The 19,694-nt window shown below is 34.0% G+C and overlaps 2 protein-coding genes across 2 annotated transcripts; both read right to left on the reverse strand.

Moving 5' to 3' along the window:
• Nucleotides 1-1,601: 1,601 nt before the first annotated feature.
• LOC134719730 (uncharacterized) lies at nt 1,602-8,845 on the reverse strand. The gene is made up of 7 exons (XM_063582689.1): nt 8,748-8,845; nt 7,350-7,416; nt 5,704-5,838; nt 4,669-4,734; nt 4,018-4,116; nt 3,300-3,585; nt 1,602-1,884 (listed from the first exon to the last, which is right to left on the reverse strand). The coding sequence occupies exons 1-6, from the start codon at nt 8,820-8,822 to the stop codon at nt 3,506-3,508; spliced, it is 522 nt and encodes a 173-aa protein (XP_063438759.1). The 5' UTR covers nt 8,823-8,845; the 3' UTR covers nt 1,602-1,884; nt 3,300-3,505.
• Nucleotides 8,846-9,522: 677 nt separating this feature from the next.
• LOC134718100 (uncharacterized) lies at nt 9,523-13,677 on the reverse strand. The gene is made up of 5 exons (XM_063580593.1): nt 13,614-13,677; nt 12,858-12,878; nt 10,866-10,886; nt 10,032-10,202; nt 9,523-9,705 (listed from the first exon to the last, which is right to left on the reverse strand). Exons 1-5 carry the CDS (start codon nt 13,668-13,670, stop codon nt 9,523-9,525), a joined length of 453 nt encoding a protein of 150 aa, XP_063436663.1. The 5' UTR covers nt 13,671-13,677.
• Nucleotides 13,678-19,694: the final 6,017 nt, after the last annotated feature.

The following is a 19,694-nucleotide window of genomic DNA, read 5'->3' on the forward strand; positions in this document are numbered from 1 at the left end:
TATAAAAAGGCCATTAAATGAAAACAAAAAACAAGGAAAAGTGTGAGCTTCTGCTTACTGATGTATCATACTCAAATATCTCAGTAAACAGTAGTTAAGTGGTGAATCTTAAAACGCATCACACGGTATAGCTGACTTATACAATTCCTAAAACCAAATGGTTAAGTCAGGCGCATGAAAAATGCGACATGTGTGTATCATAATGAACATGGCTTGATTTTCATATGTAAGAAAGCGTCGAAATACACATCTTTACGGAGAGAAGTATTTTGTGTTCCACTGGCGAGGGGCGAGTTAGGGTTTTAAAATAGAGAAAAATGAGTAAAACAAAGGAGAAAAATGACCAATATTAATGTACACCCATTACACACAGCTATGTTTTTATTTCGATAATTTGTTTTTTAGAGTTACCGGACTTTAGCCGTAAAGATGAGAACAGAATTCTTAAAACGACGGATGGACGACGGACGCCAAGTGAAGACAAAAACTCACATGGCCTTTTTAACCCACATGAGCTTAAGAGCAAAATTAAAAAAAATAGTCCACAAACTATTATTCTTCAATCAAAACCTATATCATCACTAGACTCACATAAAACATAGATACTACAGACGTACTCCAGCTCATGGCTGGTTGTCGTTTGTTTGTGTGCATGTTACATATTTGTTTTTCGTTCATTTTTTTTTTTTATATAAATAAGGCCGTTAGTTTTCTCGTTTGAATTGTTTAACACTGTCATATCGGGGCCTTTTATAGCTGACTATGCGATATGGGCTTTGCTCATTGTTGAAGGCCGTACGGTGACCTATAGTTATTAAAATGTCTGTGTCATTTTGGTCTCTTGTGGACAGTTATCTCATTGGCAATCATACCACATCTTCTTTTTTAAAGTTATAAAACCCGAGTGATGATTTATAATCCACAGTTTACTGATGTTGAAATAGAAAATCCTTGATAAAGGAACATACAATAACTGACAGATATAAACCAGCGTTATATATGACTCGATTAAAATACTTGAACGATGATAACTTATATAAAAAATGCTTACTCCAACAACACATTTTTTTTCAAACTGCAGACCATTCAATAGGAGCAGAGAAAAGTTAGACGAAAATTTCCTTTGTTCTACGACTCAAACTCAAAAAAACTTTGACAACATATTTCTTCTGAGCGGACAGTCGGACGGACGGATGGGGTCGCATGTGGTGATGCAGGTATGAACAAGGTAATCACTGTATAAAAGACGCTGTTGTCGTGTGCATCGATAAGGTAAGTATCTTCTGATCTGCTTGCATATCCATATACCACAACACTAAGTCAAAATGTCCAAATCTGAACGAGTTATTAGCGGAAAATGTGATTCTGGTACATGTATATTAATTCAGTGTTGCCGTTACATGGTGTCCCGTCTAATTTGTTTTAATGTTAGACTTCTCGTTAGCATTATACCACGTTTTGTCTTGTTGGGGTCTTGTTTAACAGGTCACGACTATACGTTAAAGGTTTTGCATATTATTGTACGGTAACTTAATTTAATCCACTTCGATTTTTATATTAGTGGCTATAAATGTGGTAAAACAGAAAAGATGAAATACACATTAAAAGTAATAAATGTTTATTAACTATATTATAACAAAATAGCTTCAACAAGATCACATGTATTTGTTGCATCGTTGGCTGGCGTTTTATAGAGTCATATTTAATGTTTTGCATATAATAAAACACAATTTTTACAATGCACTGTCACAAAATGTCTATTAATTAGTACATTTAAACTAGTTAAAACTTGTAAATGCATTTAACGGCATGTGAAGTTTGAAAACACAAAATTTTCATACCATTGTCACTAAAAGACTATGTAACTATCATGATACTTAGGCCGTGTTCACATTGACCTAAACTCGGTGTTGTGTTAGTGTAACTCACACATAAACTAAACATAATTACGTTCCCATTGATAAAATTCAATGTTTACATGTAGTTTAAATCATGTTTTGTCTACATGCAGTCGATAGTCGATGTAGGCCTTGTGTAGGTTCAGTGTACACAAAACTAGACATTCCGAACTGTAATTTTTCCATTTATATGTAAAAAAGAAACGATTTTTATATAAAATTGATACTTATAACACTTATTAATAAAGTTCTTTACAGAAATATTTGTCTAAACTTGATATATTTATTTGTTATAAAACACTTTACGTAGCCTTATTAACCCATTTTCAAGACTCATCCATCATCATTGCCGAACACATAATTCATTAGAAAAGGTCTTCCTGAATCGATTGGACGTACACACTGACAGAAATATTTGCCACTGGTCTTTACTCAAACAACGATTCACTCATAAATGCATTACTGAAAAAGGGTGGGGTTAATTGTTTGTTTGTGTAGAATCTCAGATCCGTTAAAATACAATTTTAAATAAAAAAAATATCACCCTCTCCTTTTGCCAAAAAAACACAAACTTGTAGAAACAATACCATTTGAAACAAACAGAACAGATAGAAATGTAGTGATCCTTAACATCGCAATTCTTTTTCTTTGTCTATAAGCATGCTGATGCAGCCTACATTTTTAATGCGTAGTCGAGACATCTTTAAAAAGTAAAAACACAAAAATACTGAACTCCGAGGAAAATTCAAAAAGGAAAATCCAAAATCAAAAGGCAAAATCAAAAGTCCAAACACATCAAACGATGGGATAACTACTGTCATATTCCTGACTTGGTACAGGCATTTTTTAATGTAGAAAAAGGTGGATTGAACCTGGTTTTTATAGCTTTTTTTTTTAAAAACTACTGCAAATAATCCAAAATGACTTTCTTAAAGGAGCAACCACTTTACTTTAAAAAAAAAGGGTGGGGGGACTCGGAGTCCGATTTTTTTCTAGCGCGAAAGTTTATATTCAATTTTTTTTCGATGGTTCCAATTCAATATTTAACACTATAATATATGGGGAAACTTTGGATTCAGACTATTTTTTCATTATAATCATCTGTATGACCCGATTTTTTAAAATCAAATTGTGAGAAAATCCATCCCCCCCCTTTTTTTTTTATGTCAAATGGTCGTTCCCTTAGTGCTAGAAAAGTTGTTCGGAAATTTGAGTTCGGTTCTACGTAATGAACATTTAAATGACATAAAGTTTACAAGTGTGAACAAATCGTATGTACAGGTAACTAAACAAGGTGTATAGATGTGGACAAATCCTATGTGAAACTAGTGTAGATTACATTAAACCAAATGTAAACATGTTTACTGTACACGGCATTTGGTGTGAACACGGCCTTAGTAGCGAAACTGTACATATATAATATACATAAACAAGTTTGTGTCCTTAATTCCCCATAAAACTTAGTACTTATATAATACATACACACGTTGAATATACGTTACAGTATTTGATCAGGTTTTAAAGTGGCTACATAATATCTTTAATGTTTCTGTTCTCATAGTTTTAACTAAACATCAAATTGCACAAAAAAGGGGGTGCTCATTCTATCAATCTCTGTTTCTCAATTTGCGGAGTCTTTCAATTCGATCTGTCATCTCCGCCATTTTCAGCTCCTCAAATCGTTTTTCTACAAGTAAAAAAAAACTTCATCAATGAAGTCATCCATATTAAACCAATTGGTGGTCTTCGGCTGCTCTATGGTCTCTGTTTGGGTTTTTGCCTCGATTTGGCATATTTCCCATATCCATTCTCAATTGTTTATAAAGTATTATCCTTGATAGCACCTTCTTTACACCCGATTCTTGCATATTTGTAATCGGTAATCTTTGTTCATCTTTTCCGTATGTACCCTGCTTCAAACTAAAGAATGTAGACAGACAAGCTGGTCTAGATTTATTAGAGTGTGATATTACAAAGTGACAAAACAGTTAGACATCTCGTTAAAAACAGAATTCAGACTTTGAATGTTGTTTGTTAAGCTAGAAAACACAAAACAACACAAAATGACACAAACAAATTCCTGTACGTGTATATAATGCCTCATGTAACTTATTCTTACCCTTTTCTTGTAAATCTGTCAGTATTTCCTCCACAGAGAACCCAGTTTTCAAAGCAAAATCCATATCTTGAAGCAGTCTGTCCTCAATCTGAGCTAAAACTATAACACAAAGATTTCATTTCTTAAGTAATAGAAAACTATCATTGATTTATAAAATTCCATACTATTCCTCGAAAAAAATGAATATGTGTTTTGGTACTTTCAAATAAAACTAGAAGTGATACCAATCTTCGGTCCAATAAGATTTAGACTTGGTTCAATTACAATGTGTCTTTTTGTCGGGTTGTTGTCTTATTGACTTATATATCCCCTATAGTTTATAAGAAGATTGGTAAATATATGCTCTTAACTACTCAGAAAATATCTTTCTAATGCACAATTTTTACTTTTTACTTTTGGAAATGTTTAAATAAGCATCCTTTTTGAAAGACACTATCCTTTAAATCTGACAAAAAAAACCAATTTATAGCGATACAGACGAGGATTAAGCGACGAATCGGAACATTTATTTGTCGACTGTTTTACAAAATGATGTCGATGGTAATTTTAAAAGAACACTTATGAATAAAATGTTCAGGACTTGTGTTTTATAACTGGTTCTATACCCCATCTGCTTATTTTATATCACACGTTGATACGAGAAATACACACCTTCTTGTCTATACAGAGAAAATTTTCCTTCCTTTGGCTGCACTTCTTTGTTTTGGGATAAATCTTCTACAACATGTCAATATACTACATATATCAGAGATTAAAACATGCAATTTAGCAAACAAACAAATAAGAGAATAACTTCATTTGAGCAGTAATAAAAAGCCACTGTTGATCATCAAAACGAGCACAAAGGTGTTCAAAACAAAAACATTTATACATTTTCGTTTGGTGGTGGTGGTGGTGGTGGGGGGTGGGGGGGGGGGGGGTGGGGGGGGGGGTGGAGGTGGGGGGGGGGGTTCAACGCCACTTTTAAGCACCACTCTTTGGGTTATTTCGTAGAGGCCAGTTTTAATTGGTGGAGGAAGCCGGAGGCCCTGGAGAAAAACCACCGAGCTTTGATAAGAAAACTGACAATCCTCAAATGAACGGAATTCGAACGCACATCCTCAGTGTTGACTGGCTAGTGATTATAGTAGTAGCTACTTGGATCTGATCATCATCACTCGGCCATCGTGACTCCCAAAACATAAACAATCAAATTACCAACTGGTGCAAACATAACTTATTTTACACAGTATAATTCTTCTTTAAATTCTTACGCTTTAATATAACTAAAAAGGGAATTGCTATATTGCGTTGAAGAACCATTAGATGATCTGGGCTGTTTTCTGCTCTTTGGTCTCGTTGTGTCTTTGACATATCTATTAAATTCTATCCAACATTCAAAATTTTTTCACAAATTAATATGTCTAAGAAAGAGATGTAACAAAACTTTGAATTTTTCGAAACACTAAGGATTTTCTTATCCCAGGCATAGAATATTTTAGCCGCATTTACCACAACGTTTTGGAATTTTGGATCCTCAATGCTCTTTAACTTTTTACTTATTTGGCTTTATAAATATCTTGGTATGAGCGTCACTGATGAGTCTTATGTAGACGAAACGCGCGTCTGGCGTACTAAATTATAATACTGGTACCTTTGATAACTTTTAATCACACTGAAAGAGCTTCGACAAAACAATACCCATACCTTTATCATCACGTTGCTGTACATTCTGTTTTGTTTCAGTGACTTTGGAAAGTTTACTTGCTAAGGACTTTAGCACTGCAGCATCATCAGTTCCTTTCTCGACAATAGGTTTGTCATAAAATGATTCCTTATTTTCTAAAAAATATTTAATAAAATAAACGGCTACAAACACTTGATAGTTTAAGTAACTCTTAATCCATGCTTTGCACATGTCCTAAGTACAGTACTTGTCGTTTGTTTTTGTAATTCATACGTGTTTCTGGATTCTCGTTTTTTTATATAGATTAGACCGTTGGCTTTCCCGTTTAAATGGTTTTATACTAGTAACTGTGGGGCCCTTTATTATAAGTTATATGGTTCGCTACTGACCCCCTACGGATCCATAGAGGGTTAGTAAAATCCATAGGGGGTGAGGCCGGAGGCCGAGTCCCCTATGGATTTTATTCACCCTCTATGGATCCGTAGGGGGTCAGAAGTTAACCGTATAACGAATTTATCGCACGCTAGTCTTTTTCTGCTGCGTTTTGTTGTAAAATAAACAACGAAACACAACAACATTAATATATGACGTCACCATCACCGCGTCATGAACCCCCTATGAAACTTACTACCCCCCTACGGTCTCATAGAGGGTCACCACGTGACGGCGTTAAACCAATCACAACGTGATGATAATTTCCCCGCGGTGCGATAAAGCTTGTTGTTCGGTGGGAGCCGTGTTGTAGGCCGTACATTTACCTTTAATGGTTTACTTTTATAAATTGTTGTTTCGATGGAGAGTTATCTCATTGGCACTCACACCGCTTCTTCCTATATATATTAAGTTGCCAAATGTTATAGTTGAAATGCAATTGTATGACAAAAGCGTGATTTATAATTCTCAATAACTGTTACAATTCTACTTATGATTAGTAAAATAAAACAAATGCATTTAGATAGTGTGTAACATTTAACCATTCGTATTGTAGTTGCAGTTCTTGAACCAATGCCTAACATCTATAATACTAAAATTACGAAGTCCAATTTTTCAGCCGTCATCACGTAAAAACGACGAATCAAAGAATTCAACTTTATATATCACTTATATAGTACAAAGGTGTAGATTGAAAATTACACCACTCCAGGCCCTTTTGTTTTCCACGTAATTAATATTGCCAATAATTAAGAAGTTCCAGAAAATCAAATGGTTGCTGCCTAAATTGTCAAATAGCTACCTATTGTAGTATTTTAATCAGTAAGACTTTCTAAGATAACAAGACTAAAAATGAGGAACAGTTTTAAATTTGTTAGTGGGCATACATGACGTAAAACTGAAAATCAAAGAATTCATCTTTATTTTATTTATTACTAATATAGGACAATGTTGTTGATTAAAAAATACTCCATTCCAGGACCTTTTGTTTTCCAAATAATTAATATTACCAATAATTGATAAGTTCCAGTTCGACGGGTTCAAACAGAAAGATTTGAAAGCAGAGAAAAACTGTGTATCTTATAATCGGCATGACTTTATCAGATGACAATACTTATACTAAAATAAGGCTTGCGCATAGTTATATACCTTAATTCAGTCACGGACCCGCAATATCACGGGTGTGTTCTAGTAAATACTAGAACTACAAGTTTATAAATGATAATAAACCTACCAAGCTCTTCTCGTATCTTGGAATTCAATTTCTGTTGACGTTGGCGGTTTAAAGTATTTTTCAATGCCTGAAAAGGAACGAAAATATTATTAACTACTTTACTAGAATAGACAAGAGAACAAATCCGAAACAGAACAGCACAATTATAAATCACATGGTATTACCAAACTGGCTGTTTCAATCAGAATATCTTAACAGTGCATATTTTCTTGTTGTTTTCGTTGTAATGTACTTTTTAGATGAATGTATGGAGAAAAAAGTAAAATCACAAAAATACTGAACTCAGAGGAAAATCAATTTGGAAAGTCCATAATCACATGGCAAAATCAAAAAACAAAAAACAAAACGCATCAAAAACGAATGGACAAGAACTGTCATATTCCTGACTTGGTACAGGCATTTTCAAATGTAGAAAATGGTGGATTAAACCTGGTTCTATAGCGCTTTTTGTGTTGGTGGTTGTTGTGGTTTTTAGTAAATTGTTTAATATACTATTGTTTGACAATTCTGATGTTTCATGAATTCATCATATGAATCATGATTAGGATTCTGGTGAACCAGCTCGTGGAAATTGAAAGAAAAGTTGTTACGGTTGAGATTTTTAATAAGTATTGAACACATTTGTTTTATGCGTATTCTAAACCACAAACAAATATCCTGTGAACTTTTATTAATTTTGTGAGTTAATATAAAGGCAATAACATCTATACAATTTGCTTAATTCTAAAGGTAGCAATATTGGATTCATCTTTCGCCATCTCTTACCATTGAGACAGCCACTTCATCAGACGTTAGACTATCGTCAGACTTATCACTGTCAGTGGTCTTGGATGTGACCATTGCTGATTCCTTGGCCTTGTTGATCGACTTACCATTAAGACAGCCACTTCATCTGATGTTAGACTATCGTCAGACTTACATGTATCACTTTCAGTGGTCTTTGATGTGACCATTGCTGATTCCTTGGCCTTGTTAATCGACTTACCATTAAGACAGCCACTTCATCTGACGTTAGACTATCGTCAGACTTATCACTGTCAGTGGTCTTGGATGTGACCATTGCTGATTCCTTGGCCTTGTTGATCGACTTACCATTAAAACAGTCACTTCATCTGATGTTAGACTATCGTCAGACTTATCACTGTCAGTGGTCTTAGATGTGACCATTGCTGATTCCTTGGCCTTGTTAATCGACTTACCATTAAAACAGCCACTTCATCAGACGTTAGACTATCGTCAGACATCACTGTCAGTGGTCTTGGATGTGACCATTGTTGATTCCTTGGCCTTGTTAATCGACTTACCATTAAGACAGCCACTTCATCTGATGTTAGACTATCGTCAGACTTACCATTAAGACTGCCACTTCATCTGATGTTAGACTATCGTCAGACTTACCATTAAGACAGCCACTTCATCTGATGTTAGACTATCGTCAGACTTATCACTGTCAGTGGTCTTGGATGTGACCATTGCTGATTCCTTGGCCTTGTTGATCGACTTACCATTAAGACTGCCACTTCATCGGACGTTAGACTATCGTCAGACTTATCACTGTCAGTGGTCTTGGATGTGACCATTGCTGATTCCTTGGCCTTGTTGATCGACTTACCATTAAAACAGCCACTTCATCGGACGTTAGACTATCGTCAGACTTATCACTGTCAGTGGTCTTGGATGTGACCATTGCTGATTCCTTGGCCTTGTTGATCGACTTACGATTAAAACAGCCACTTCATCTGATGTTAGACTATCGTCAGACTTATTACTGTCAGTGGTCTTGGATGTAACCATTGCTGATTCCTTGGCCTTGTTGATCGACTTACCATTTAGACTGCCACTTCATCCGATGTTAGACTATCGTCAGACTTATCACTGTCAGTGGTCTTGGATGTAACCATTGCTGATTCCTTGGCCTTGTTAATTGACTTACCATTAAGACAGCCACTTCATCTGACGTTAGACTATCGTCAGACTTATCACTGTCAGTGGTCTTGGATGTGACCATTGCTGATTCCTTGGCCTTGTTGATCGACTTACCATTAAGACAGCCACTTCATCTGATGTTAGACTATCGTCAGACTTATCAGTGTCAGTGGTCTTGGATGTAACCATTGCTGATTCCTTGGCCTTGTTGATCGACTTACCATTAAAACAGCCACTTCATCTGATGTTAGACTATCGTCAGACTTATCACTGTCAGTGGTCTTGGATGTAACCATTGCTGATTCCTTGGCCTTGTTGATCGACTTACCATTAAGACAGCCACTTCATCTGATGTTAGATTATCGTCAGACTTATCACTGTCGATGGTCTTGGATGTGACCATTGCTGATTCCTTGGCCTTGTTGATCGACTTACCATTAAAACAGCCACTTCATCTGATGTTAGACTACCGTCAGACTTATCACTGTCAGTGGTCTTGGATGTAACCATTGCTGATTCCTTGGCCTTGTTGATCGACTTACCATTAAAACAGCCACTTCATCTGATGTTAGACTATCGTCAGACTTATCACTGTCAGTGGTCTTGGATGTAACCATTGCTGATTCCTTGGCCTTGTTGTTCGACTTACCATTAAGACAGCCACTTCATCTGACGTTAGACTATCGTCAGACTTATCACTGTCAGTGGTCTTGGATGTGACCATTGCTGATTCCTTGGCCTTGTTGATCGACTTACCATTAAAACAGCCACTTCATCTGATGTTAGACTATCGTCAGACTTATCACTGTCAGTGGTCTTAGATGTAACCATTGCTGATTCCTTGGCCTTGTTAATCGACTCTGGTTTCACTGTAGGTGGCAGAGTTGTTTTTATAGCTTGTTCTTCACCTTTTTCTATTTGTTGAAGCTAAATAAAATAAAACCACAAAATAAGTCAAGATATTTTTAGTATTATTAATAGAATTAAAAAAGAAGATGTGGTATGATTGCAAATGAGACAACTCTCCACAAGAATCCAAAATGACACAGACATTTTAAAACAACTATAGGTCACCGTACGGCCTTCAACAATGAGCAAAGCCCATACCGCATAGTCAGCTATAAAAGACACCGATATGACAATGTAAAACAATTCAAACCACGAAAAAAACAGCAGATTTATTTATATTAAAAAATGCCTTTACAATAACACACTAAGAAGCAAGTATATATAATTATATAAGATGCGGTATGAATTCTAATGATACATAATATAAAGACTAGTTTACACAATACATGTATTTTGATGTGATCTAGGAAGCATGACATATTTACAAACGTATAACAACAACATGGTCAGCTCGAATTATTTTGGGGAACTAATTCTAAAATCTAAGATATTACATTGCAGTGTCATGATTACGAAATGAAAAGATAGGGTGAACTGTTCTTTGTCTATTGTGCATCTGCATTGTGTGACTTTGTTTTGGCCTTTCTGTTTTATTCTTTTAATTTTGTGTCGTTTGGTTGCTGTCTTCTTTACTTATACTCAGAATCTTATGTATTCACTTATTTTATACAAATTACTTACCAAGCCTTGAAGATTTGCTAGCTGTAACATAAATAAATAAAATTGAAAATGTAATCATAGTAAACCACTGGTAAATTCCACAGGCACTTGTCTCAGAAAATTTTTTCCTATATACCATTACCTTATTATAAAATGTTTTTTTCTGAGACAAGTGCCTGCGGTAAATTCCTATAAGATTGAAACAACTTGCCTACAATTTGTATAGACATATGTCTACTGTTGAAGATCCCATGTTGGCCACTAGATGACATTACATTTACGTAGTTTAGTTTTGATTCATTATGTTGATATCAATGTTCACATGAAATAGTTTCTGATTACCTAATCACATATATATATATATATGATGGTTTCGTTTATTTCCGATGGTATTATGCAATTTTCGTGTATTCGGGAAACTAGTGTTTTCGTGAATGATTGATTTCGTGGTTTTGCAAAACCTGCTTTTCACAATGATAACACTAATTCGAAAATGCTTAAGTGTTGAGTTTGTGAGAGGACACACATTAACCATATAAAATTCAATTTATGGTCTTTACACCCAAACATACAGATTGTTGAAAGTTGTTTTAAGTATAGTGTAAATTTCGGTGTACAATCATAGGTTTTGTAACAATGTATACATCTTACACGGAGGTTTCATTTATTTTATTTGCAAGTTGCACAAAGTCAATGTTAAATTTGTGTAAAATCACACCTTAGAGATATATAACACGAATTATGGTGTAAACACTGACACACACTGATTTTCTAGTATTGTTGTTATCAGATAAAAATCGTAATGTTTTTCATTTATATTTCTTGACCCTATGCATTTCTAAAAATTATGTGCCAATTTGAAATAGCCTTATCAAACATTTCATTTTCTTGGGCCAAAAGTAGGCCTTAATGCCCCTACTTAAGTGTAACAATTTATCCTGATTTTAGTGTACAAGCTGATAGAAAACTAAATTATAAATCGTTGAACTTTTTAATTTGAGCTTTACCTGTTCCCTCAAATCCCACGAAAATTGGTACCCCACTTTCAAAAGTGAATTAGCTGTTGCAGTTTAGTTTGTTCGTGCACTCAATTTTCGCATTCAATTTATATATGACCGACTATTGTGTAAAATCACAAACTTTGATATATATAACTAGACCAAGTGTTTGTATTATCTTAAGAATGTTAACCTTTTATCAGAGGTCAAATAAAGACAAATATTTTCCTTATTTACCTCAGTCGTAAAAGAAAGCTTTAGTTTAGATTATAGACTGTTATTGTAAAACTCCCTCGCAAGCTGTTGTCTCCGATTACCGATGTGTGGGCACAGCATTATTTTGTTTATAATCAACAAAATGATCATAAATGGATATTTTTTATTGTACGAGTTAAAAAAATGTAGGGATGGTGGGCGGCATTTAGCTTGTTTCAAAAAACAAAGTATTTAAGTTGTTCTTTCACTCGGGTATTTTTCGGCTAGGTTAATTTATTTTGATATTGTGATAAAGGTTTTACTGTATTTTCAATAGAGTAGTACATGCATATCATAGTTACTGACAGCTAATCAAAGCCAATAAAAACTTATAAAAACATGTATCTAAGACTAAAGTATCAATCAGCACCCATCCAACATCCAATGGATTTAGCGTAAATACGTCATTTACAGTCAGAGAAACATTGACCTTGAAAAATAAAATTCATGTGTACTCGCTACGAGATAGGAGAAAAAGCTCGGCGATCCTCCCTTTTTGTTCTGTTTCTAAAGCACATACTAATATTTGGTTTATCTAAATTTCCGGCAAGTATCATACATGTATATTGGATATCAGATAAAATTGTTTGTTTGATTTCAATGCATTATAGTGACGTTGTCAAGGAAAGCATGGCTGAGGTTAGAAAATATTCCGCACTGACCTCTAACTCCATGTCATAGCTAGAATAGTTTTCATTGCTTTTATTGTGTTTGAAAATACTGACACATAATATAATGATTTCTAAAGCAATAATCTTACCTTATTTTTCAAAATGTCAATCTGAAATATATATAAAAAAAAACATGAATTCTTTTATAAATTTCTGCACCTTCTTGATTGAATGGTTTTACATTAATCATTTTTGTGGGCCCTTTATAGCTTGCTGTTCGGGTGAGCCAAAGCTCCGTGTTGAAGACCGTACTATGATCTATAATCATGGTTTACTTTTAAAAATTGTGACTTGGATGGAGAGTTTTCTCATTGGCACTCATACCACATCTTCTTATATCTATTTGACATTTTCTTTTTTTTTTTTAGAAATTATCTTCGAAGTTATACAAAACTAGTGCACGAATAACATCAATTCAATATAATTCTTATCTTACAAACGATTAAAAAAGGCAATACTTATAGTGTTAATTAAAAAGATAAAAGATACAAATGGGCGATTCTTAAATCTTGAGTCGTTTACCCTAGGGACACTTTTTACTATGCGCAATGCTATGTCTTTTTATTGATGAAAAATATAATGTATAAGTTGCAGAACTATAAATAGCTGGGTATGTTTCATGACGAGCGTCATTATTAAATAAAGAAAACAAACTGTTTGAATTTTAAAAGATTGACAAAGTTTGTGTAGTTCTAGTTATCTCTGCGAACAAAGTTCTTGGTTATATTTTGGACTTTTAACTATGAATTATCTTGATATTTAATTTCTATATTTTCCATTTTATCATTTTCAAGATCTAATTGAGAGTTTTCGATTAAACGTTTTTCTTGTATCTTATTTCTTACCTGACTACTGGATCTTTTTGATCTGGTAACCACATGTACTAAAAGACAAATACACATAATTAGTGGAAAAATAGTATAAAATATGTAAATATGTTAATATAAAAAGTGAGAGATTGACTGATTTTATGTTAGTTATATAATGATTATTACGGTGAGGTTGTATTTCCTGTCATTCATTCATCAGCCACGAACTTGTCGAAGACAAAACTATATCTTTGTATATTGACCTCAGTTTCAGGTATAGAGATAAGATTTCTTTCTGTAACAAGTTCTTTTGACCACCCACAAGAACTTGCGGCAATCCGATGTCCAGTACTTCAGTACTTGGATTTATTGATTGTTGCAATTTTTTGTATGTCTAGTGGCAAATATTCCATGCATGGTGAAAGCGAGTTGACTGTTTTGTTATGCATACATTAAGGAATTGTCAGTCTCAGGTCTCTAAGTATCGAATGATGTCTACCGATTGTCATTCGGCAATCCTCGGTAAAATCCGCCATTCTCCTTCTGAGGGTACGGAATCAGCCGAGTTGTACCGATGGTGTGACATAGACAGTATTTCTTGTTATCTCCCTTTTATATCTTTTTATCTCTTAAACTTAAGTGAAATTAAACGAAAACTAAAATATATGTTTATTATCAATTTAAGTCGATTGCGATTTATATAGTTTTCATACATTCCGAAATACATTTGCAGTTTTCATGATTCTTCTTATATTTTAAGCATTTTTTTTCCTTTTCTAATGTATTACTAAAATTGTCAGTCTGCAATCGTATAATGTCTGTCGATTTTATGGGAAAATCTGTATTTCTCGCCAACTCTTTGTAATATCTGTTTACCTTGTAATCTAAAGTAAACTCAGTCGAAACCTACAATAATTTGAAGGGCTTTCGGAACTTTATCACTTTTCAATAAGGTTATAAATTAATATAAATTGAATTTTATGGTAGTTTAAATGATAACGTGGTATTGTAATCTATTTAAAAGCATTTAAAGTGTACAATACTACCTAGTGTAGATACGAGTAAAGGAAAACAAGTTTTTAATATCAAAAGATGCCTGGTACGTAGACCACTGGGTCACTATATATACTCCAAGGGTTGCCGACAATATAGTTGTTAATGTTTGTGTCATTTTGGTCTTTTGTGGATAGTTGTCTCATTGGCAATCATACCACATCTTCTTTTTTTATATTTTCAATATCAAAAGAAGCACTATAGTACGAAGACAACTGGGCCACTATAGATATAGCTACTCCAAGGGTTTATTCTAGCTAACCTTTCGGACAGCAGACAGCCCATCGATCTGCAGGGTGTACGTGACACGAGTAGTCATCAGGACATGGCGTTGTAGATCCTCGACCACAATATACATTGGGTAAATAATCGCCATGGTTACAATATGCTGCAAAGACAATATAAATTATGCTCAAATGAAGTGGATGTCAGCAATTATAGGTAACTATACGGCCTTCAACAATGTGAAAAAAACTATACAATATTGTCGACTACAAAAAGCACACAAAAAGTATGAAACAATCAATTGAGAAAACTAATGCCAATTAAACAATTTACGAAAAATAAATACAACAGACATGTCTTAACAATAACAATTGAACGAAAGGCTACTGAACTGGACAGGTTAAGCATGTTTGTTAGCGCTGATCCCTTCACTAAAGGGGAGAGTGGTGTTACAGCACAATATGAGAACAAACTTTAAAAGTCAGTTGAAGAGGACTTTACTCATCATATTGATAACAGGAAAACAACGCAAAATACACGATCTGGACGACGGAGAGTATTTTATATACAACCCTCATCCCAACAACAAAAATTGCAAATTTGAAAGTCGCTGTATTCGTCGAACTAACATTTTAATGTGATTAATACCGAAGTGTTTTGTAAGGACTACTTCATACATTACAAAATCAACCAACATTGTTTAAATCAAGCAGACATATTAACTCAATAATAGTCCATACTCAAGACAGTATCTCTAAATGTGATACATGTTTGGTAAAAATCTTATTTTAGTTGAAATTAAAATTCGACTATCAATCATAAATAAGTTTCAATAAAATGAGCAAACGAACTAATTACTAAATAAAGAAGAAAAATGTAAAAGGAACTTACGTTGATCAATCAAGAAAGCTTCTGCAATCACTAAGACACAGAAAAAACACAGTGTAACAATTATAACATTCATCTTAAGCTTTCTTATGTGTATATTATGGAATGTATACTTCTAACAGTGTATGGAATATATAACTTTTACTAGTTCTGTCCAAAACAATTATCGGTGTAAATAGAAAATTTTTGGAGCTTTATTTCCTTTTAAACATGCAGACTATTTCCTAAATCTCTAATATTATCGGTACACTATTTTACTAATTCCATATATGTCCAATTTGACGTAAATCAAAGAATGTTATTCCGTCAACACCCTTAAACAATCCTCCAAACTCCACTGTGCGTCATAATTTAACTGTTAAATTTAAATGATATGCAAACTTATAAATACTATCTAAAGCTCTTAAAATTTACATTGAATATTTATGGACTGGGCTACTTCCGGTCCGTCTGCTAAGCAATGGTGGAATGTTGATAACGGTTTATTTAAATTTTTGAAAATACTGTCATAACCTCACCATGATATGGACTTCTGTGATTTTACTTTATCTTCAACGTAATACTTGCTGCTGTGATTGTACTTGATCTTTTCTTACTTAAATTATTGTTTTATTTCACATTTCTGATTTGTGATATCATTAGATTAAAATACAAATATTAGTAGGTTTATGTGTAGATTTTAATGCTGAACCTTTTCACAGTTCTGTTTACCTCTAATATTTTTTAAAGATCATCGACAGAATGGCTCATACCGATTTTATACAGTTTGTTCTTATACTGTGTGATGTAACATCCTGTCCAAGATAAGGGAGGGTTCACAAACATGTTTTATCCCGCCGCATTCTGTACGTGCCTGTTCCAAGTCATGTTTGAGCCTACATTTGAGTGGTTGGCGTTTGTTGTTGTTATCATATTTCTATCATATACATTAACACTAAACATACTGGTTTATATGTCACGTGACTATATGCGTATATAATATATCATTAAATCAATTCATATTTCATGTCTTGAGTTGTTTTTCTTGTGTATTGTCTATATTGCAATTGCTTTATATAAAAATCACTGCACTGATCATGTCTATAATGGGTCCTCTATTGGAAATTAATAGTTTTTCTCATCTTATTTCATTTTCATCCATTGTTTTAAACATAAACCTTGTATTCTCCTTTGAACTGTTTTATATTTTGTCATGTCGGAGGCTTTTATAGGCTTATATACTGTAGGGATTAAGCCCATTGTTGAAAACGGCCAACTAAAGTCTACATTGCCATGTCGCATTAACAGTCCTACCATATATTTAAGGAAAGCACGTGTCCAACTAGGAGTCAATTAATGGTTTCAGTCAAGTCACGATGATGTGTGTATGATTTGTATAGGTGACCATTCTGTGAACAATGTTAGTTTTTCTGTCGTAGTTTTCAGGAAAACAAAAGAAATGAAAAAAAACCAAAAACATCTCATAATATTCGTAATCGTCATATAAGGACTATTACCGAGTTCATCTGATAAGATGTGCAGAAATGAATGATGAAGATTGATCATTTCGTTCAATTACAACTAATACGGATATGCAGTATGCCAAGACCAGATTGACGTAGATGTTAACAACTATGGGTCACCGTACGGTCAAATATGAGCTAAACGCTTATCAAATAGTAAGCTATAAACGGCTATGACGTTTACTAAAGTTTATGTTATTCAAACGATAATGCCAAAGACAATGTCAGGGTTTTTAAAGATATAGTTTCTTAAATGCCCCATATATTCTATATAAGCCACGGTGGCTTAATTTTTTAGTTGGCGGCGAAAAAAAAAACCCTTTAAGTTATAGTTAAAGGCAACGGTAGTATACCGCTTTTCGAAATTCATTAATTGAATGAGAAAAATAGAAATACGGGTTACAAACTTCAACTGAGGGAAACATATCAAATATAAGAGGAGAACTACGACACAACAGAAACACAACACTAAAATGTAATACATACAGATACTAACTATCACATTACAATTGCCAATTTTCTGACTTGTTACAGGACATTTTAAGACAACAATGGTGGGTTGAACCTGGTTTTGTGAGTGCCAAACCTCCCGCTTTTATGGCTATGTTTAATACATGTGTATAACATTAAAATGACAATATTACATGACCGGACTACAATACAAATAAATGGGAGAACATAAAGGACAGAGAAACACACAAGTATAGCTAACAAAAGGTCCACGTTTATAATTTAACACGCCCGACGCGCGTTTATATTAACTACAGTGGCCGCATGGATTGCTCGGGGGCGATACAAACTTTTCTGTTCCAGATAAGAAATGGTGGCAACACACTTTTGTTTTGTGTATTAGCAACATTGGGCACAATGATTGGTTTTATTGATGGCAGAAAAAACCCGTAATGTTCTACTGCTGGTGGCGAGTTATTTCCCCGAGGGTATCACCAGCCTAGTAGTTTACTGTTTACACAATTTTTGAATTTTTGAAAAACTAAGGCTTTTCTACCTTAGGCATAGATTACCTTAGCTGTATTTAGCAAAACTTTTTAGGAATTTTGGTTCTAAATGCTCTTCAACTTCGTACCTTATTTGGCATTTTAAACTTTTTGGGATTCGAGCGTCACTGGTGAGTCTTTTGTAGACGAAACGCGCGTCTGCCATGGCGTATTTATGTGTTTAAACAAGTGTCAGAGAGCGTTTGAGACGACAGATAACGACAAGCAAATAATTAAAAAAAAAACCACAAGAAAACACATTGTACTAGTAACAAATACCACGGTGTGTAGTTTTATATGAATTGTGATTCATGAATATCAGTTTCGAACATTGCAATGCATTGCATGCTTGTTGGTTAAGGTTTTATTTGTAAATTGTGTTGTGCAAAGCTAGATAACCTATGCCTCTTGGTAAGACTCTAACAAGCTTGTGCACGTCAATAAGAAGAAACGGAAAATGGTATATGATGAATACTACTGAAAACAGTAAAATCACAAACAAACTGAATGCTGAAAATTTAAAGCGAAGTTCCCTAATTAAATGACAAAATCAAATGACAAAACACACCTAATGAATGAACAACAAATGTCATATTTCTGACTGGGTACACGCATTTTCAAATGTAGAAATTGATTATTTGAACCTGGTTTTATAGCGCTATCATTCTCATATGTATTACAGTCGCATCACATTGATGGTTTTCTTAAAGGCCATTAGCAAATATATTATACATGTTCTTGAGAGTTCAAAATGGCCTTAACACAGATTCTGGACAGTAATATAGCAACTTCTGACACAAGGTGATTCTTTGCGTTCTGTTCAAATAATCTATGGATTATTCTGTAAGATAGTCCAAGTGAAATTCATAATTTGATATACAGCAGATTTTTTGGCACGGTTTCCTTAAAAATGAGGATGTGCTATTCCGTTAAAAATAAGTTATTTACAGGTACAACTAAACTTAATAACAAATAATAAAGTACGAAGTTGAAGAGCACTGAGGACCAAAATTCCTAAAAGTTTTGCCAAATCCAGCTAATGTAATCTATGCATGAGGTTAAAGTCACAACATACACGGGCATAGCGAACGAGAAAACTAACAATATGGGGAACAATAATCTCATCCTACTTCGTAAGTACATCTAGCATACATGTATTTATCTTTCTTATTAGAGAAGAAGGTTTTAAAGTTTATTTAGCTATATTTGGCAAAACCTCAATGCTCTTCAACTTCGTACTTTATTTGGCCTTTTTAACTTTTTTGGATTCGAGAGTCACTGATGGGTCTTTTGTAGACGAAACGCGCGTCTGGCGTATAATCTTAATTTAGTCCTGGTATCTATGATGAATTTATTGATATATATATGTAGAAGTACATCTTTATTAACAATATGTGATATGGTAACGTAAATAAGTGTTTAGTTTCATAATTATTTGAAAGCAAGATACATTT

Source organism: Mytilus trossulus, chromosome 5, assembly GCF_036588685.1.
Source record: "Mytilus trossulus isolate FHL-02 chromosome 5, PNRI_Mtr1.1.1.hap1, whole genome shotgun sequence".
Taxonomy (NCBI): Eukaryota; Metazoa; Mollusca; class Bivalvia; order Mytilida; family Mytilidae; genus Mytilus; species Mytilus trossulus.

Bases quoted from the DNA above. Each gene is read 5' to 3' on its own strand.
- LOC134719730 (XM_063582689.1), bottom strand. From the start codon at position 8,822: ATGGTCACATCCAAGACCACTGACAGTGATAAGTCTGACGATAGTCTA. The intron at 7,417-8,747 runs GTAAGTCTGACG...GTTCCTTTTCAG, and splicing joins ATGAAGTGGCTGTCTTAATG to GCATTGAAAAATACTTTAAA. The intron at 4,117-4,668 runs GTGTGTATTTCT...TTTGTGTTATAG, and splicing joins TTCTCTGTATAGACAAGAAG to TTTTAGCTCAGATTGAGGAC.
- LOC134718100 (XM_063580593.1), bottom strand. From the start codon at position 13,670: ATGTGTATTTGTCTTTTAGTACATGTGGTTACCAGATCAAAAAGATCC. The intron at 12,879-13,613 runs GTAAGAAATAAG...TATATATTTCAG, and splicing joins CAAAAAGATCCAGTAGTCAG to ATTGACATTTTGAAAAATAA. The intron at 10,203-10,865 runs GTAAGTAATTTG...TATTTTATTTAG, and splicing joins TAGCAAATCTTCAAGGCTTG to CTTCAACAAATAGAAAAAGG.